This window comes from Dinoponera quadriceps, unplaced genomic scaffold (genome assembly GCF_001313825.1).
Source record: "Dinoponera quadriceps isolate SergipeBrazil2010 unplaced genomic scaffold, ASM131382v1 scaffold591, whole genome shotgun sequence".
NCBI lineage: Eukaryota > Metazoa > Arthropoda > Insecta > Hymenoptera > Formicidae > Dinoponera > Dinoponera quadriceps.
The window spans coordinates 253422-275907 of NW_014554680.1; the positions used below are offsets into that span (position 1 = coordinate 253422).

Sequence of the window (22486 nt, forward strand, 5' to 3'; positions counted from 1 at the left end):
TTCGCGCGGCTGGCCTGCGTTCGTTCACCCTCGGCAAGTTTCGGCGGACGTCGCGCGCGCGCGCCGACCGCGTCAGTCGTGCCTCGTCCTGCGAACGCGCCGCTCTGGGTGGTGGAAACTCCGTCCATCCGTCCGGGATCGTTCACCCTCGGTGAATTTCGGTACGCCGCGTCCGGCGCGCGATCGGTCCCCGGAGGTGGTGTTTCTCAGTCGCGTCTCGTCCGGCAGTCGTGCCGTGTGTGCCGCGTGTGTCCGTTTCTCTCTCTCTCTCTCCTTCTCGCTCACGAGAACGTTCACCCGCCGACGAGTTTCGAAGTTCCGAGGAGATGTCAGCTGCAGTCGGCGCATGTTCACTCGACACGGGCCGGTGGGACGCCGCGCGATGTGACGTGAGATGACCGATGCGCGTTACCACGGGAACGTAACGAGCAGCGAGGGATTATTACCGCTGCCGCTGGTTGTCCGAACGGGGAGCGCCATACGTGGGACGCGCGTCGAGACTTGCAGTGGACGACGTCGCGATGGGCAGCGAGGCGGACGCGGAAGCTGCAAACGCCAGCGCAGTGGACTCCGACGGCTCGGTTAGCTGGGAGGACTTCTTCGGTGAGTGAAGATCCCACGTTTTTCTCTCCCGTCTAACGTGACCAACGTGAGTTCGGAAAGATCGTTGCTCCCCCATAACCTCAAAAATTCGTATTTCGCGCTCTTTCGCATTGCGCGGCAACGGTCAGGAATTTTCTTGCACTGAAAAATGTCGTTCGCGTTCGCGGAATACGAGATCGAAATAGGCTGCAGATGCGCGCGACGAGATCTCTCGTTGATACGAACTTTGAAGGTCAGTTACACCAATTTACGTTCATTGATTCGCGTTAGCGATCTCCGTCCCATCGCGGATTATCTCGCTAGTTGGATAAGCAGGGGGAATTTGGACGTCGAATACGTTAGTTGCGTGTTTACAAACGCCTGTACTACTCATGTCGATCGCGGAGATGACCTTCGTCGACCATAACTATCTTGTCGAAGATAACGGTTTAAAATTCTCAAATAAACTCACTTTTGATACAGCCATGAAGGTGCGACGAAACCATATTCCTTGATCATTATTAACGGGAACGATCCAATAAAATACGGAGAAACTTAGTGAAAAATGCATTTTCTATTTTGTGCAACATTTAAGTGAAATCTTAAAATTGTGATTAATGGCGTTTAAATGTCATTTTACCTTATGCAAAGAGAATGTCTCTTAAATGAAATACTGGCCGTTAATGGATTAATAAGTAGCCGAATCTCGCCAATATTTATTGTCGTTGCGCTAAAGTTACAAATCGAATTAATAAAATGCATTGGATTGTCATCTTCACACTTGCATCGATCCCGCATTTTGATCCGACACGAGGTCATCGCCGTCGCGAATAAAAGTGCGTATGCGTTCGAAACGAGCGACCCGAATTAATGCGCGTCTCGGAGCTCGTCGCGCGCCTTCATTGCGCCTAATAATGCGATCGCCTTTCTCGGCACGTTTAACCATTTGAGAGCCAAGAAACGAAGCGCAATCGCGCGGAACTCCCGCGTTTTGCGCGCACAGACACGGCGAAGGATCCCTTCACAGCCACGCTTTTATTACCGTCTCGCGCGCAGCTAGCGTGGTTGACGTTCGCGCTTTAGAAACGTCATAAGGAAGGAAAAAATAAAGGTATAGATAAGTGTAGAAAGTATACTACTACTCGAGAAAAGAGGTAAGCTCTGTGGCATGGGAAGAGAAACCATTAAACGTCGAGGGGCGTGTGAAGGACAGGGATCCTGCCTCTTTATAAAATTAGGGTGACATTTCCGCCGTTAATTATGATGGAGATAAAATGGAGGCATTTGGCAATTCTGGAAAGAGAAATATTTCTCTCTCGGGAAAAATCATTTCTATCGGCTATACTTTAATGCAGAGTTCGCTGGAAAATTCTAGTAGGTGAAAAAAAAAACTATGATAAATTTCGATTTTTATTATTCCCGAATTTTATTGAATAGAATAAATTGGCAAAAACTGTAAGAAAGATTAATATATATATTTGCTTTATGATTAGTAAATCATATTGCAGTGATTTAAAGAAAAATAGAATCAGTATAACAATAAAATCTTTTTTAATTCAAATTGATATAGGAATTATATTTTTAAAACAAGAACTTGGGAAATATAGATATTATCAAATTTTCGATTAGTTTAATGAGAAAAACAATAGTGACAGAATTAAAAATAGGAAAGACCACTCTTTTTATTGGGTTTTTCAGAAAATATCGGATTTTACCGGATTTTGCTTATGAATTTTATCAAAAAAATTTGGAATATTGCCAACTTTGCTTGAGGATATCGTGCAACACATGTACGTCTTTTAAATTCATCTCTTTCTCTTCCAAAGTCGCTCTTTTTTCCACTCAAGACTCGACCGTTGCACCTTGCGGTTTCTTGCTTTCCGGATTAAATGTAAACGATGAAAGGTTAAAGATCTCTCTCTCTCTCTCTCTTTCTCACACACACACACACACACACACACACATGCTGCCGTGTGCGCCTGGCGCAATGCCTCTCTTTAATTAGAAAGTCCCGGAGTACGCGTGGAAAATATACACTATTTCATAATGATAAAAAGCGTAATTGAGACATTACGCACGTTGAGCGAAGCTCCCGTAAGGTCGCGAGGAGGCGAAACTCGAGATTAGTTACCGGGATTGATCGTCTGCAATAAATCGGCGCGTAAAGCTCGCCGGATTCATAACGCCACGTCGCGCGGTTATTCCATCTCCGGTTTCATTCACTCCGGAATATTTTCCAGCTGGAAAATACAGTTTAGCTCATGTGATTCCGTGGATCGTTCCAAAAAGTCCGAGCTTCCCTGAGAGAAATCTCCGCGTTCTTCCGAAGCCGCTGTCGGTTTTCTCGCGAAGCGGCGAGACCGAATCCGAAACAGCGGCGGCGAACATCAAAACGAACATCAACCTTCTGTCACTGCTCTACGGACGCTCTGAAATCGTACGATCCGCGAGAAGGAACAAGAAAATCTTCAGATTCGCATGTTCCACTCCGGATTGGCCGCTTCTAGTTGCGCCCGCGAAGTGCAACTCCGCTTGCAGAGCCGCGAACATCTCGCGCCGGCAGAACGACCACTTCCAAGACAAGTGGCGGAGCTTAAGGATGCAATACCCGGCGTGGCGCAAAAAACTGCCGCTTTGCCGGATGCAGCTTAGAGTGACGGCCGAACGCGCGTGCGTTCCTTTCTTCTGTAAGATGAGAGCGAGTCGTGTGTATTCTTGCCCTTTTACGCCGCTTGTAAAGTCGCGTTGCGTTGCTTCGAAAAGACAAATGAAAATTCGTGTGGCCGATTTCTTTCTCTCTCTCTCTTTCACTTCTGGATTTTTCAGGCGTTGGTCCCGATGTTGCCGCAACGACGGTCCGAAAGTTATTGCTTAATTCTTTCTGACTGCGTTGTACCTTTGTCCTTTGGCAACGACATTAAAAATATGTTGACTCGTACTTTCTAAATGCGGCCCTTACAAACGCTCGTGAACTCTTGACTTTCTAACGTTTCAAATTTCGAAAGTTCCGAGCTCACGTGCACGTGTGTTTCCGAATGCCTCGAATTCTGAGCATTCGTGCGTAAAAATTCGAGTGCCGACAGACACAAGGTTCGAAGTTTCGCTGAAGTAAGATTCTTGAAATAAAATTAAGGAATATTAAATTGAAGTATAATTAAGTAAAATTGAGGAATATTAACAGAAGCGTAACAAGACGTCCACATTTTTATTTCTACGCAAGTCAGCGTCGGAAACTTATATTAGTCGATTGTTATTTAGAATTTTACTCGGCGTTTCTCTAAAATTTTCCAGGTTCGGAATTTTATCGAAGTCTTACGTAATGTAAAGAGGAGTATGACAAGATATTTCTATATTTTTATTTCTATTTCTATGCAAATCGGCGTCACAAACTGGTTTAATCGATCGTTATCTAGAGTCTTATTTGATAAAATTATCTTACATAGAAAAAAATAGTCTTAAATCAATGATAGATATTCTCACATATAAGCAAGAATATTATAATATTATAATATTATATAGAAGATTCTTAGTCTTGAATTGAGTGCATGTAATACTTGCATCAATACAAATTCAATCGAATCTTGACTAAAAATCTTCTAAAAAGATTATAACATACTTGCTTATACGTCAGAATATCTACCATTGATTTAAGATTAATTTTTTTTCCCCTATGCATTTGCCAAATTTAGAATTTTGCTAAAGCTTCGCATAAATAATGTAAACAGAAGCGTAACAAGGCACCCACACTTCCTCTTTCTGCTCGAGCTGACCTTAATCGATCGTTTCCTAGAGTTTTATCCTTATCGCTTTTAACCCCAAACGAACGAAATCAAGCAACTCTGTCGACGATCTAATAATCCCCGCCGCGGACGGATAAAATACATATCGCTGAGAGAATCCGATACCGCTGTATCTTACACACACACACAGAGTATACGTGCTCTTGTACGAGTCTGGCTTCGTAGTTCCGTGTGCAGGCAATGAAACGGCCGCGGATCTCGACGTCGACGTGCGCGACAAGCTTCTCTCGCAGCCGTCGGGGAACGCGATCGTACGCGCATTCAAACGCGGCATTTCCGCGATCGGCCGACGTTCGGAATAAAATATCGGATTGTTCTGCGCGTTGTCGCGGAGAGGCATTCCGCGCGAGAGCAACATCTCGGTCAACCGCGATACTTACGGTCCTGGTAGAGTAGCGTGGGCTTCGACGAGGCGTGGGCGCGCTGCTTCTGCTGCTCTCCGCTTCTTCACGAGGAACACGCCGAGCCCCGCGAGAAAACGCTCTCGCGACTGTAACACACACGTCCTCGGCGTTTTTTTCCAAGGCGATAGAGCAGTAACGAACGAGACGTTAATACGATACTCCTGTTATGGCGGATATATTAGTACATTTAACGATTCAACTAACCGTCATTATCGCCTGCAATTTATAAAGGGATAAATTCATCGAAATCGCCCACTCTCTGTGTGGCTGCCCACCGGAGGAACAAAGAAACGTCTCGATTGCTCTGACGCATACACACACAGGCCGACTTTATAATACTCGCTACGCGGTCTCGCTTACTTTATTAAGCATTGTTAAAATATACGAGGATGTTTGAGATACAAATAGAGAGATTTGCCGTCTCGAGGACATATAGGCGAGAAGGGATCGCGGACTCGACGCAACGTGACTTTATAGGGTAGACATCGCGCGCACGACGACGCCTCTAGCCTGTTTGCATTCGCAGTTACGGAAGATGCGTATCGTTAAGGTGTTATAGCGGTAGGAAAGACCGCGGCTCTCTGGTAGGACAATTTGTATGCGGAAAAATATGTACGTGGATGGACATAATATGCCCACGCGACCGCCGCGGAAGAGAGAGTCGTGTACGACGCGCTTCTTCGTGGCAGGTTCTCCGCGCACATAGTACGTCTTACGCGTCGTACGCAAGCACGGGCCGGCGTGTGCGGCCAGCTTAGATCTTCATCCGAGACGCCATTGAACTTGATTTCCCGCGGCCTCGCTTGCACGTGCAGAAATTTTAAAGGAGAACCGCATCGCCTGCGGCGGCGCAGGTTCGCGAGAGACCGGAACGCGCATCCCACTGACGGAGGAGTTCTTCGCGCCGTCTTTCCATTTCATCCTAAACTTGACCAAATCAATCTCACGTTCGCAACGCCGGGTCATCGCGGAGTAACCTCGGCGCGTAGGGCACGCGAGATTGATTTCCGCTCGTCGAACGATTTTTCGTGTCCGAGCTTGCTGACGGAATTTTCGCGTAACTTGCGTTTTTGCACGTCGACAGTATGGTGATAAAATCGTCCAGCGTCCGATAAGGGTTAACATTTGAAACAGTTTATGTGATTCGGTGGTTATGTCCCGCGCTATTTATTTCTATATTTTTATTCATTTTTACCACTTATTCGTTAATATCTTTTACTGACTTATTCTTTATTCATTTATTTCGCTTCATTCAACTTTGAGGGGTGTTTCGAGCTGAATGACGATTATTATGACATTGTCATTTATCTGGCGTTTATCGCGATTTCTTTTCGGCGATGACGCGAAACTCGTTGGATAACTCGTATCTAACCAAGTATCATGCGCAGCCCTTTTCCTCTCCGCCCTACATCGTCCGTCGTTCTCCACGACGGCCGAGAGGATGTTTACGGGCTTTGTTCTTCTTCGCGTGAACTCGTATCTCCGCAGCTTTTGATTGCGTCCGCGCCTACGCGAGCCGCGATACGATTTTCGCCGGGCGAATTATCATCTCTCGTTCGCTCGTGCTCGTTCCAATTGACGTTCGGCAAACATAAACTCTTAGCCCTTTTGCGCCCCGACACTGAGGCGATTATACGAGCTAGTATTGTAATAAATGCACGACCAACGCGACCACTCCTGTTGCTACTCATGTCAAGATTTATTAACTTCTGCTTGTAGCAAATTAGTTCTTCCAATTTACATTTCAATTGAAAGTCGGAGAACTGTACATAGAGAAAAATATTGGGTTTAATAAAATTTATCTAATTGAAACAAATTTCTCTCTTGGATGGAACAAACAAACGAATGTTTGATTCAACAAATGTTTCGTTTCTTACGTAATAAATGTCATTTAATATATATTTTTTGTATTTTCATCCAAACATTACAATAGTTATCACAAACAATAAATTATTTGAAAGAAGTAACATTATATGATTTAATACTATATTAGAGAAATATTAAAGAATTTCTTTTTGTTTCAGTAGAATAATATTTAATATATAATGACATTTTTTTATGGAAAACCAAATATACTTCCTCAAAGTAATACTGTTTTTCATTTTATCAAACAACATGGTTTACTCTAGTGAAAAATTTTTATTCAAACCAAATATTCGATATTAAATTATATTGTTTATTTTAAACAAACCCAAGTCAAACATATATACTAAACCTAAATAAATAAATAAACCTAAAGAAACCTTTTTCTCTGTGTACGCAAATACTAAGTAATATTTTCTAATATTTTCCAAAAGGATCATAAGAACCACCAAGTTGCAAATTCAGTTTATCGGTATTAATAAACGGTCATCGAATCAATTTGAGTCGGAGGACACACGCGAATGGCGCGGAAGTTTCGAACTTCACCGTACACCTAATTATCCGCATACGAAACTTGCCTCGGCGGCTCGAAACGCGTCTTCCTCATTAGCGAAATCGACGAAATCGCGGGATCGAGGAAGCGAAGGAGCGAGCGCGCGAGTCGCCGGCCGGCGGTCTCTCCGAACCGGCCACGAGAGAGCGCGGAGTGTGAACGAACCTTTATCTCGATTCGCGCGCGAGGCTCCGCTACGTATAAGGGAATCGTAACGAGTAGCGACATTAGGCATCTTGGCGACTTAACCCCCTTGACGGGGATCCGGTTTTATCGGCCGTACCGGGTATACACACGCGAGTCCGATCGCAGACGAGAAGGGAAAAGAGGCGAGCGGGACGAGAGCCCTGTGTCGCGCCGGATCGGGACGCGCACGGTCGCTTTTTTATCCCGTCCTTATCCGCCAAATACCGACGCCAGTCCACAATGAGCGAATCCGGAATCGCGCGCGCCACGAGATCCGACCGATAAATCGGCTCGTCACGCTTGACCCTCGACCCGCGCGCGCCACGTCGGCGCTCGCGGCACCGTTCCTCTTCGTTCTCCTTTGATGTCTATCCGTACTATGTGTGCGCATCTATATCTGTGATGTGAAGTACCTGGTCCTGAACTTCGAAACGACTGTTATCTTGTGCGCAAATGTCTGTATTTTCTTAACACATTGTAGACCCATCATGGGGAAAAATCGTACCTTGCCAGCCGAGCACATTGTTAACCAGTTCATGAATTATCTTGTGTCCCGTCGATGGTAAAAACCAGTCAAAACGCTCGACAGGGTTGGATAATGTAAAGAACAGTCGTGTGTCAATAATGTGTTAAGAATTACGGCACTTGTACACTGAGAGAAAAAATGTATTTAACCCTACAATAATTGCACATCCGTACAATAAGTGCCATCCGTGCACATTAAAATGCATTTCCCAAAAAATCTTGCATCTCCGTGTACTTGTCAATTAGAGACTGCTCTCATCCGTTTTAAATAAGATCTTTTATGATTGTGATGAGTAAATTATGATGAATAAATAAATTATTATTTTCTAAAGCGAATTTTTATTGAAAACGTCAATTTATAATAGGGGACGCATGTTATCCACGCGACCACTCTAGGATTAATCTCAATGAAATTAAGAACAGTATCTCAAGTCATTTTCGGTATTTTCGGCACCAACTATATTTGTTATTGTTCTAACAAAAAGTAATCTAGCATTATGTGCATGCAAAGTTATCGCTGATGTTATAATAAAAATTATCTCCAACTATAATGATTTTACTGGGAAATTAGTTGAAAATACAAAGTACTTTTTTATCAGTGTAAGAATTTTATTCTCAAGGATGAGATCGACGATATTAGCGCGGTATGCGGATACGATATCGGTACGTGGACGGAATTCACGGAATATATAAACAATTCTTTGCTCTTTTATGCATGTTACGCCGCTATTTCCATGTACACACGTGACACGCAGGTTGGGTGCGATGTCGTAATCGCTCGGCGCAAGACAGTCGGTGTTTCAAAACTTGACGGCCGTAATAATTAGCTTAGCCTTACATATCGTCACTTGTATATTTTGACGAATGTCACGCGTAGCCTGCGCGCAGGATTGCGAAAGTGCGAAGCGGCACTGCCGACGCCGATAAGATCCGCAAGAACCAAGTCACGTTGGAGGTGCGCCATGCACGTTCCAGATATTAGCCTTCCTAAATTTGTCAGTAATGGATCTTTTAGAAATTTGCATAGGATCTTAAAAATATACATTTAACACTAATATTACGTAAGGGAATATAATACACATCGTCGATTGTGTATGGAAAAAAAATTTTAATTCCTGTAATTATATAGGGACCAGACGAAAATTTTTGGATAGAAAGAACGATATCTCTGTTATTGCGACCGAAAACATTCGTCTGAATATTTTTGGCTTTAAAACTTGGTTGAAATAATTAAGAAAAATTGAGAAAAATTGATTACCTCTGTGAACTTGGCACCCGACTTTTGAAAAATACATTTTTCTATATGGAAACAGCATTTCGTTTGTAGTTGTTTGTGGCAACAACAATTTTCTTTCAAAGGTCAATTAGTCGAATAGAATTCTCCTACGGAAATCTTTCCGTTCCTATAACTGAGATCCATTTCGTCTAATCCTCAGACGACAGAAGATCAGTTACACGAGCCGAATTCTTTTTTTCCCGTATGCACTATCGTAACTGCAGATATATTGATCTCGAATGCATAACGGCATGATTTACAGCCGTGAATTTTGAACGAGTACTTAATGCTGTAGCGAGCATGAAAACGATCGGATCGAACGTTATGCGGATAGGCGAGATAAACCTGGGAAGTCGGGCATTGTGACATACGAGCGTACAATTATACGAGATAGTTGATTTAAAGTCGCCTGGAGCGCGTTTACCTGTCCGTTACATTGAGTCGCAGGAATCGCGAATGCGTTCGCCGAGTGGAGCGAGCCGTATAATTGGTCTGTCGTCGGGCATCTAGCTGATTAATTTAACTGCGGCAGGCGCGATCTTTTAGCATTTAACTGCGAACGTGATTTAGTTTCGCGTTCTCACGAACGTGTGGTCTCAGGAACACCTGTGAAAATTCACGATCGGTGAATTGAGAACTGTATTTGCACCCCTCGCTTTCTGTTCAATAATATGAATATGAATGAAATTAATATGACACAGTCGAGGCACGATTGATATTTGTATTCCATTATAATCCTGGATGTGACCTACCGACCTCGAAAAAGCATTTCTTTAGATTATCCTCACGTTTGTAACATGCTCAATACTATAGACATCAAGCTTGATCTTTTATCTGAATTTTATATATATTTGTCTGCACTGCTTCACACGTACACAGATTTGGTATTTTTATGCAAATTGGCTGAAGATGATCACAATAATAGTCGAAATGTTCTATTTTTGTAATATTGTTATTTATATTAATATTAATTTATAATGCAGCAAACAGTAACTGTATTGGGCTTTTATTCGGTCCTAACTTTCTATATCATTACCATTAGTTTTAATTAAAGAGCCTAACATATATATTATTGAAAATAATATATGTCTTCATTTATTTTATATAACTTCTTTATTATTTTTACTTACTATTATTTATTTTTAATTTATATTTTGTATTTATATATCATTAAAAAAAATTAAGAATTTAAGAAGTAATTAAAAAATTTAAATAATATGATATATGACACACAGAAATAATCTTATTTCAAAATAGAGAGTCTCCTCTTTTGGCAATTTGTGTTAAAAAGATTGAGGGAGATTTCTATTTCTTTCTTGCTACGCATTATCCGTAAATATCAACCTGAGATGACATCGTGCGTGCGGGCGTCGTAATAGTTTGCACAGGAAAATCACGGACGAGGGTTTCCTCGTATTCCGATATTTTCGTGCTTCGAATCTCGTCGGAAAAGTGTGTTGACGGAACAGATGGTCGCTTATGTACACAGGTAGCGGAACCCTGTCCTACGTCGCACGTGTGTCGCAGTATTTCTGGGAAGGTGTCGCCTTACACAAAGCCCCGTGCCAAAAGGCCACGACCAGACAGCCTGAAATCAATTTGCGGCTCGCAAATACCGTCGACTCTTCGTGTACTACGCGCGTCTCACATCGTCGAGTATACGGGGTGTCGCATGCGAATCGCGTACTCACCTCAATACCGCGAGCTAACCCGAGATAAGTCGTCCTCTTTTCATCCGCTCGTGTGTTTCGTCGAGACAGAATTATAACGCGAGTATCCGATGTATTGATATTCCGAGCACCAAAAGACGTTCAACTTGGTCGAAGTGGGACATAGCTCGAGAATAGTCTCGTTCAACGCTCAAAAGTCGAGGAAATCGAGGAGCAGTTTCTCGGGAATCACTTGAATCCGAAATTTAAACGACGCCTTTCCGCCCGTCGAGGCTATTTTAACGATGTCCTCGTTATACAAATCGAACGTTCGCTCATTTCGTTCGCTTACTGACTAATAAAAGTAACGGTGCGACTCGAGCCGATGACTCATTCGACTCGTCGCGCGATGTCGCGAGCAGAATCCGTCTAATCTTTTTTACCTGGGGGGAATCGTTTCGATAAGAACTGACAATGCCGCGACGAGGGGGGAATCGCCGGTGTGCAACATCGCGGTTCGACGAATTCGACTATGGAGCACGAGAGTGACTCCTCGTCTGAAGGAAGGTTGTCAGCCGGCTAACGGTGAAAAGCACGCCTCACGTTCTATCGAGTTTGCGAAGTGCTGCGGCGCGTCGGTCCGCTCCTTTCCATTCCGTTCCTTTCACAGGGCCACCGCGATGCAGCCGTGCTCCTGTAATCGGTTCTTCTCCATCGCAGCTGCGAACGTAGACAAACGAGACGCGCTGAATTTGGACACGTGCGCTTTTTCATTTCGATCGAATGCCGACGTTGTATCGACGATCGCATCTAATTATACATTCAATGTTCGTTTAGTTAATGAGCTGTATAATGATTATTACAATTGTGTTACACTTCGCGAAACCACATCTTCGACCTGATAATTAATCCGTACAATAAAGCGGATTATTTCGTTTAACATGTTGACCGCCGAATTCTTTCTCACTGATCACGTGAAAGTTTAAGTAATATTTAAATTATTGTTATTCTGATTATCGTAATTATTTTTAAAGATACAATAATTAAATGTAATGCGAGATATATATGTCGTTTCTTCAAATTGACTCTTTATTAGTAAATGCAATTAATTGCACTTAAAATTAGTAATTGATTCTTTGAGATCCGACTAATTATTTTATTAACTTTACTGTAATTCTAATAAGACGCATATCACAGCACCGATCACCGATGATCATCACGGCATCGTTGAGCGCTAAGAATCGCTGTGAAAAGCGCCGACGCGGCTAACAATGATGAAATCGAAGGGTGCGCGTTTCTTCGCACACGAGTCAGTGGGTGGCGGCTCTTCCGGCGAGAAAGTTGTGTTTAGCCCTCGTTAATTAAAACCAATCGTATAAATAACGCACGCTTCGTGGCACCTTTTAGAGAACGCCTTCGCGCGATTTCTCAACGAGACCGCGAGATAAATCGGTTCGATTTGTCATATAATCGGCACGCGCGCGTCGGGTCGCGAGAGATTTCGCTGTTCGAGAGCGGCGGGTACACGAGGTAGGTCGTGAGCAGATCAAAACGCAGCATGCTGCAGCTACTTAAAAGAAGCTAATTTGAGAATATGAAGCGCGTGAGAGAGCACCAGCGTGATGCCGCGAACAATAACATCTGATTTTCTTATTCATATGACTGTGAAAGTCTCGGTTAGTGTTTCGATCACACTTGCAGCACCGAGCATTTCTTATTCATCTCTCTCTCTTCTCCCCCTCCCTCACCCCTCTCTCTTTATCTATCTATCGCTTTTTCTCTCTCTTTATAGACTTTGACAGTATTTGAAAATCAGGTTACTTGTAACGACACTAAAAAGGGATAGACTGGTTTTCTCAGTCAAGTTTGTCTAGTTGTTTTTCTTAGGGAGCACAGTTTCTGAGTGTGTCGCACGTGGTATCCCACGAGTTACCCACATGCTTTTTCCGTAATGCAGAGAACGCTAGGAACCAAACTAGGAAATTGGCAGTTATTTTTATCGTATTGCGAGATATGCGTATTTCAAACACCTCAACAGACCGTATAAATTTTTCCATTGCGCGAGTAAGCTTCATTTTCATCTAAACTTGAGTTAAAATGTTTCGATGTCGGGATCGTCAACAGATATTAACGAAAAGGCACGGCAATTGTATCGTCTCGGGCGACTCGTGCGCACAACGAATTTTAATGACAGAAGCGTTCGTATCTTTTACTCACATCTAGATGCAACAAGCGCAATCCTCCTATCGAGATAACCACTTTCGAGACACCCCGTACAAGCATTTCTGGTCGGGTGGGCCGCGCAGGGCACGTGGGAGGCGAGATACGTCGCCTGTGCAGTGGCGTAACAGTAAACAAAGTTGAAAAGAAGGACATCTCGTCGCGCGAACCTGTTCGGCCAACGCGTTACCCAACAATCGCGACGTATATCACGGGTGTCGATTAATTTCCGTCCGATTTCTGTGTTGCGAAAATCTCGTCGACGGCGGTTCCAACGAATGAAGCTTCCAAGTCGGATCGTTCGTCGAGCGGAACGGCGTCCCGAGTAATTTCAAGAATATTGGTGCAACGGGAAGTCATTCCCCGGGCCGGTCGCGTTCTCGGAATAAAAATGAGCTAAATTGGTTTGTTAGCAATTAGTCGGCTTGAAAGTATCGGCGGCGCCCATGTGCGCCCCGATCACAGTGCTACAAAACGGAAAAAAAAAAAAGGAGAGAAAAGCTTGGAGGCCATGAGCGCGCTTGCGCGCACGGTTACGCTCCTATTACGTCGGGCACAGCGTCGTGGGTGTAATGACAGCGGCCAAGATTGTATGCATGAAAGTAATCACCGTATGTATCTCAGAGAAATGTCACTCGATATCGCCTGAGAATACATTCGCGAGCCGTTGAAACGGTGCATGAAGCGATATTTGTCTATCACCGTCTATTATACCATGATTAAACGCACGTGTCTCTTGTGAGAGGCAGAAATAAAAACGGTGACTAGGCGGTAAATTTTTTTAAATCGAAAACCGAATATCATTTCCTCAAAACAATGCCGTTTTTTTCTTCCTGTCGAACAACATGGTTTACTGTGGTGAACATTTTCATTTTCGTTTAAATAAAACAGGCGATATTCGATATTATAAATTATTACTTATATTAAATAAAACCCCAAGTCAAACAAACACGTATATATTAAATCTGAAGAAACCCTTTTTTTTGTGCGTGTATATATGCAAAAATATGTAAAATGATTTAAAACGTCTCTTTGAAAAGATATCGCGAGCCTTTCGGGGGAAATTTCCGCTTCTTTTTCGAGCAGCGAGATCGCATTGGTATCTTATGAGCAGCGTGTCGCTCGAAAATGTCAGCGAACCCGCGGAAGGCGTGAATCGCACAGCCACGAGACCGGAGATCGTTCGGCTGTTTTACGAGACGGGTGCAGCCGTCGGCCTGGCGTTTTGTAGTCGCCGCCTAAATCGCGATTAATCGCCCACGTTAGAATAGAACCGACCTGACGCCGACGCTCGTCGCGTCGTCGTCGTTCCGCGGACTCGTTCCAGACCGGTTTTCTGCTCGCAGTCGACTACACGGAAAAGTGCCGCCGCGAAACCAGACCGCACCGCAGCGCACGAGATGAGGTATTCTCTTAACGTGTGGAAACCGCACTGAGAGTATTCATTCGAGATGCGTCCTACGATCTTGAATAAAAGAAAGAAAACGGCTTATCTCGAAGGGGAGGAACGAGGGCGTGAAAGACAGAGAGAGCTGGTTGCTGTTTCGCGCCGTTATTTTGAGAAAGAGGAGCGGCCGAGACCATCTCTCTCAGCAATCGCGGCACGAAGTCGTACATATTAATTGGCACGATAATCTCACAATTATCAATTATCATCGGTCGGTCTCGAGGATGATCCTCCTCTCCGAAGGAGTCATCCTTCTCCGACCGGTCCCGAGGATTCCTCCTCGCGTCGTTCAGTCGGTGCGCTTCGCGGTACAGTTATCGGTCAACGCGAATTATAGTCATCGCGTGCGGTCGCGAAAGAAGTATGCAGATCAGAGCTCATTAATAAAGCGCGATCGTCGGATGCTTTCGGAGATATCGTGGGCGATATCTCGAGGTCTATCTTGACGGGATGTATTCGCGCTCGTTCGCTTCCGATATATAATATCGTCGCACACAGACGCCTCTTTATTATTACGGACGCGCGAGTCCTTGTTCAATATTCATAGCGCGTCGCGCAAAAAGCGCCTTCGCCGATGATAGTCTTGTTACACGCGCCGTCATATATTATAACGATTCTCGGTACCACCGCGGGGTTTAAACCCTCGGCGTCTCGCGCCGCTCTCTCGCATTCAGGTCGCGAGCGCGCGCGCGTGTTGCGCGAGAGAGAGCTTCGGGTCGCGACGGGGTGCAGTTAAAGCTTCGTACATAATTCAAAGTCCCTCGGGACGATGATACGTTAACGCGCGTCGAATTGATCTTTGAGGGCTTATATTGATTTTTTCGCGCTTTCGATTATGATTCCCGGAAAAGATTTGCGTGTCATTGAAATGTTGAAGGGCCAGGAAGTATCTCTTACACGTCGGAGTACATTGTTTCAGACGGATGTTTACTCGATGATTAGATCCTTTTCACTGATACATCAACATCTGATAAATTCTTAATTCTCCGTTAATTGCAATATTTTTCACCCATGAATGATCGCAACGTATCTCACAGATACACTAATTTTCCCAATATTCTCCTCCGCTTCTTGAAACAATTTTTCTTTTATTAATACTTGGCTAATACACCAGGCATTAAAGTATATAAAAAACAATGAAGAACGAATTGAAAATGGGATGGATTTGTGATAATGATTGACCAACTCTTTTTTTTCTAGTCTGGTATATTTTGTAAAATACAAAGGTACTATCCCTTTGCTTGCATAGGACGCTCAAATCATCGGCAGAAATTTTTATCTTTTTGATTGAGTGTGAGCTCTGAACTTTGCCGATTATGGAGATCTTCCGGGCACTCGTTTTCAACAAACTATTTTTTTTCTAACGTGTATCGTTCCACGGAGTGTAAAACTGCTGTCATTTGTTTGCACAAGTCACCGGGGCTCTCGGAGGAATTTTAATTTATTTGTTTGTCACATGCGCCCAATTTTTTCCATCTTGTTTATTTATATTAATATTGATATATTTTGCACCATTTTATTCTTTTTATATATCTTTTTTTATTGAGGTTAAGTTTGAGAAAAAAATTGTTTCCGCTCGAAGATCTCTTCAAACTTCAACCACATAAATAACTCGGGATAGATAAGATCGACGTTTTAGTCCCGAAAGACATCCAACCTTTTAGTTCTGAAGATTGCGTAGCCATTGTGGTACAAAGATAACGCGGACGACGTAAGACACAATGGAATGTTCTTTGTGGATCGACCTCTCCGCCATAAACGTACCGGTGTTGAATTAGTTCATTAGCTAATACCCCCACGGTCGGTGCAACGCAATCTATTTCTTGTCGAGGACGAGAACCGATTATCTCGAAGAAGCGAGCGACAAAAAAGTAAACACGAATGAAAAAGGACTATCATCCTTTAATATTTTGTATGATAACATGTTGCGGGACGTGTTAAAAGAGATCTCCTTAAACAAATGAAGTTTTTTTCAAATATATATTATGTGAAATTTGATAACGTTTATTCCCAGAGAAGAATTTAAAGATCATTTTACACTCAGCCCGAGGATAGGAACAACATAAATCTGACACGTTTATCGACTGTTGTAAACGATCTCGCATTATCGCGATGTACATCCTCTCATGCGATAAGATAATTATTGGAAGCACGCGTGTAGAGGTGTCGGACGCAATACTATCATCGCCTCCTCGTCGAATCTGATACTCGATACGCGTCGCTCGATTTAACCAAGGGATTCGGTATACCCATGAATGGATTTCGTCATTCGCGAACGTTACAGAAATAAGACGTCACGCGGAATGGTTTTCATCAATCGCATATGTATTTTAATTCCGATATAGTGTCCAGACAATCGTGTGTCTGTCGGACACTCTCGAGTGGTAACAGAATTCAACCAAAAAAATAGTTGATTTGTACGATTTTTTACATTATTATGTTTATGAGAATTTTTAACAAATTGTTGTTTCTATAAGATTTATTAAAAAAACTTTAAGACGGAGCACTTTTTTAAGATTTTCTAATTCGGATCTGAAATATCATGGAAAGAAATATTACAAATATACCACTTTCACTTATTTATAGTTTCATATTTTTTTTATTTAAAATTTTTTATATTATATGGTTTTTTGATTGATTTTTTAGTTTTATAATTTTTAATTGATATTTAAACCAATTATGAAATAAGACGTAAAAATACAGAGAAACTACGAACGAATAGCTATCTCATACATGGGACACTATGCAACAAAAGGTTAAAAGAGATTCGCTTCGCTCACGAAAATAAAAGCAACGATTAAACGCAACGACGTATCAGCGTCCGATTTATTATCTTTCCTCTTCTTAACAACAGCCGTACTTTTTTCGCAGCACGGGGTACTTTCGCGGGGTGTCGTGACGCGATTAATTACGCCCCGTCGAAAATTGCCGACGCTCGCACGCGCTCAAGCAGCTGCGTTTGATTCGCAAACGGTAAACTCGGTGCTCTAATTGCGACAATTGGCCGTCATTGTTTCCCGGGCGTGTACGTACGTAAGACGAGGAGAATGTACGAACCCGGCCCATTAGGCCCCGGCATTACAGCGCCGCGAAAACCGGCCATAATGCCGCGCTTCCACCGGTACGCGTCTCTCTGTTTTTTTTCCGTCTGTGCGGACTTTCGCAAACGCGCGCGCGTGAAATTGGAGGCACGCGCGAAGATAACAGGAGCGCGCTTACACGTGAAAATCCGAACGCGGTAACCGGAAACCGGAAAAACATCATCGGTAGACGTTAAGAGCGACGGGGATGTGAGGACGAGTAACAACGTGTGAATGGTATCTTTATTCAGAGATGAAACTCGGCGATGTGCGAACAATTGACGACCGTCTTGAAATCTGTGGAGATAACTTGAACATTTAACTTCAGAATTTAACTTTACACAGTAGGAAATTTTAATGATTAAAAATAGTCTGCTGAAATTTCGATTTACCTTTTAACACGTGAAATGTGTTGACGAGTACATACATATAATGGTATATTAACACACTCACTTTGTCAACATATGCTGTTAACATGTGCAGCGTTGAGAAGTTTTATTGCAATGTCTTCGTCTGTGGCACGTGATTGATAAGTCGGCTAAGTTTGCTAAGAAAGTATATATTATTTAATAAATAGGTATCTTCAATAATAAATAGATAGGTATCTTTAATAAATAGGCACGTATGAAATCTACATTTTATGTAGGACATTATGCGTACACGCTTGAGTTAAGATTATAAATTATATACAAGGCGAAGTAATAACTATTTATCGTCTCTTGAATATCTTCAAAAAATAAAATATAAATAGAGCCTGGTACAATTTAAATTATAAAAATATTTTATTAACAACTGGATAAGAAGATGAATAAAGAGTTTGCAGACGCTCGAAGGGATAAACGTTGATATCGACATACACAATTTTTGTTAGATAAATTTTTCTCCTACCCTCGTATTTCGAAGATATTCAAAGTGATAATAGTTATTGCCTCACCCTGTATAAGGTTGTTAGTCGTAGCTTCGAATAGTTTTTTTTTTTTTGCGAAGACTTACCAGTCGAATGTGTACTATTATTATTATCATCACCGGACGATATTGCGAGATCATATTTTCACCACTTTCACAATTACCTCGATTGATCCTGCGGGCAAGTGGATAGTTTTCAATTTGCGTAATTAACGTTACTTCCTGAAATCGCCGCACAGATCTAAATTCGCGCTAATCAATGCCGCGTATATGGACAATAAGGCGTAGCCGTAGTATATCATTTCGTGATTAAGTTTATTGAGTTATATAAGAACTAACTGGGAGAGGGCAAACGTACACACACACACACGGCCGCTTTTTCCGCCCGTGGAGATCGCAGTTTGGAAATATATATGTGTATACATATGCAAATACACATACGGTGTACACATGCCGAAAGAAATTCATTATGCGGCAACGCGCAAGTCGTATAAATAGCTTTCCAATTCTATTTTATCTCCGCCACGAGGCGCGAGCAAAAAGCAAAACCGGCGATCGTATCGCGTCTCTCTCGTATTTACCGTGGTAAAGCGTTAAGCGCTTTGACAAAAATCACGTATCGAGGGCATTCTAAATTTATATAAATTCGCGACAGAGTAAACGAAGCGTTCTGCCGTGATAAGTTCGCGAGAGAGTGACCAAAACGATCATCTTTTTGCATCTGATAAACCAGTCGCGACCGAGTAGATATATATATATATATATCTCTCTCCTTCCGTCGGACAGCGATAAAACCGAATGCGCGATATTAAAACGAACGTTTGACTATTTATAGTCCGACTCTTTCGTGCCGATCACGCAAAAATCGCGCTAAAACGCCGGCGAGCGATCGAACTCTCGGCGGTACGCGCCGGAGAGCCGATCCACCGATTAACCACGGTGAAATGTCGCAACGTGCCTGGCGCATGCCGATCCGCAACGATTCTCGTAATTAGAAAGCATCGGCGGCCAGCCGGTGATTTCACGCGCGACTATTATAACGCGGTAATTGCGCGCCGCGCGTACACGCTAGATTTGTAATTGGCCCGCGTCAGTGTGTCGCGCAACAATTGAATCGATCCCGCCCAACCCAGTTTTCGAGAAACCGCCGGCGCGCCGATCTCGAGCGACTTGTCTTCGATCACGAGCTAATCGCACTACCCAAGGCGACTGGCTGCATTTATCACGATAACGCCACGGCATTCTTCCGTTAATTACATCCATCGATCCGCCGGTGTCGCAGAAGTGCCCGGATAGTGTGCGGTACGTTACGACCGCTGACATTGAGTTATATAAATTGTACGGGACGAATCAAGTGCGTTCCCGTTTTCGTTTGTCGCGGCTGATTTGCCGATCGGAATATTGAAGCGCTTCTTATTGTTCTTTGCACGACATTTGCTTCCGTAGCGGGAGAAATGTCGTGGAAAGATGCGCCGGGAGAAATCCTACCGAAATTATAGTTATTCTCGGCTTTGACTGTGATGATACAGTATCTTAATGTAGAACTAAAATCTGGAGGTCACATTTATAACATTATAAAAGCACTTATTATGTTCCTTTGATGTTACAAATGGGAAACTTATTTCCGTTTTCTCCACTTGAAGACTTAATGTAGAATTAAAAATTTCTACGCGAGTTGACATTATAGCAATACTTACTGAAAAGATGGTTTACACAATTCTTTCACTTATGCGATTACAGTTAAGTTAAATATTTGTTTTCAATGTAAATAATTGCGTCTTATTAATTATGTTACTTATGTTATTTATTTAGTCATTATTAATGATATCTTGTAGCCATAGATTCTTTTATGGCTACATCATCGGTAATGCCCGCATCAACTCCGCAACGACAACGTTTGATAGAGTTTGGAAGGCTAGTTTTTTATTCGTCACACGCGGTCGCTCGTGCGAGTTTGGCGCCGGGAGTCGATAGATCCTGATCGCGTAGTGAAAAGGCACGCGCCTATTCGTCGTCGAGTGGAAGAAAAAAGGAGTCTAGCCGATCGTTATTCGCGCCGCGATCCCGGCGCGAGAAATCACTTTCATCGCTCCTCTTTTGCGGGGAAAGATTACGGAGAGAGTACTAAAGGGGACGTGGACCCCGACGTAATGAGCCGATCGAATTACTCGGCAGTTGGAAACTGCTTTAAGCCGATTTCCTCGGTGATCCGATCAGCTGGTTTGCATTTCCCGTTTGCGAGTTGTGCGCCTGCGACAAATAGTTCCGCGATATTAAACAGATCGCTCGCGAAACATTGAAAGGCCGCGGCTTCGAAAATTCGTTCAAAACGCTCGGCGTTCGGCATGAATTCGCGATGAAATGAAACTCGCAGTGCGTTAACACATTGCCAATCGCGCGAGTTGCATCTTACCGAGCTTTAAAACAATACATTTCGTAAACAATACACCGAGAAAAAAATATTTAAAGGACAAGAAATATTTATTCGCTGAGTATTAGTAACATATTTAATATACATATATTTACGGTAAGATTTTTTCAAATGAAAAAATATACAATTTTCTTAAATCTGTATTAAATCTTTTTGTGAAAACAATTACTCATTATAAATTTAAATAAAAGAATTTAGATTTATGTAAGTAAATATATTATTAGTATCCACCGAATATTTTTTTTACTTTTTAAGTGTTTTTTCTCTCAGTACACGCAGTAACCTAGTTAACAATAACATATATTGACTGAATTTATATAATTCTTGCAACATAGTCGTCAATATAATAAAGTCAACAAGTTAAAGTAGCAATTTTTTTCCATAATCATCAAAAGTTTAGATTGGCCGGTCGATCGACAATTATTGAGAAAAAAGTAAATTTATTTATTACCTGGATTCTCCGAGTCATCCAATTTCTTCTTTCTTCGTTTATTTCATTCTAAATTTTTTTAACACAGGTTCGATTTGTGCACGTCGTCGTGCAATTGAGCGAAAAGAGGTGACCGGCTTTCAAAATTGTGGGTTAACGGGCGACGGTAGCCGTATTGCGTCCTTTGGGTCCTTTTTTGGAAACCGACGCGGTACGTGCAACCGTCGCGATTCGGCTTATTTTTAAGCACCAACTTAAACCGGTATTATGTTCGAGAGGAATTTTTCTCACGAGGAAGAAAATAACCCCGACCGACTCGGCGCACGCATGTCGAAGATACGGAATCCAGCGAGGGGTTACATTCTTTTGCTACATTCCCTCTTTTGTTATATAAGAAAGGGATGGGGAATGTGGGGAAGAAAATTCATTCCTAAGCTGAAAAATTATTACTACAAGTTGACACTTTTGCGCGCGCGTACCCTAGTCGAAATTTTCATTGATGTTACTTTGACGCTTTCACAAGGTCTGTTTGCGTCTACTTGGATGCCCCATAGACTAATGAAAAACTTACTTTGACTTATTAACTTTCCCTTTGAACCTTTAATTCTACGGATTCAATTTTGTTGCTACTTTGAACAATTTATTTTGACGCTAAAACGGCAAAAATGGCATCCAATTTTGCTGTTTCAACTTCTGTTGTGTTGTAAAATTAAAGTTTTGACAAAAGGCCGAAATTTCGACCCAGGTTTTTTTCTATTTTCCAATACGTCGGTACGAAATGTTTTCGAGTTCACGATGGGCCGCGCGCGACGGTATTTTCACCGGTGATTTTTTCCTGCTGTCGCAATCCGACAACACGACGCGGCGATCCGGTCGGCCGATCCCATGCGGAGGCGCCATGCGCGCCGCTCCTCCGAGAAAAACGATCCGACGAGCAGACATCCGACACAGCCGACTTTCTTTCTCTATCTCTCGCCGTTCCTCTCGATACATACTCACGCGTTCTTCCTTCGTCGCTCTTTCTTTCTCTCTCTTTCTCTCTTTTCCTCTTTATACGGCATGAGGTATACTTGGAGATACTAATGCAGTCGGGAACAGGCGCGTAGCTACTTACATGAAAAGTACGCGAAGCAT

General features: G+C 42.8%; 1 protein-coding gene across 1 annotated transcript in view; it reads left to right on the forward strand.

The window, feature by feature from the left end:
• Positions 1-93: 93 nt before the first annotated feature.
• Positions 94-22486, forward strand: part of LOC106740808 — a 55200-nt gene continuing 32807 nt past the window's right edge. The window contains exon 1 of the mRNA XM_014612204.1: positions 94-603. Coding sequence (XP_014467690.1) covers positions 522-603 — 82 coding nt within the window. The 5' untranslated portion in view covers positions 94-521. The remainder of the gene's footprint in view (positions 604-22486) is intronic.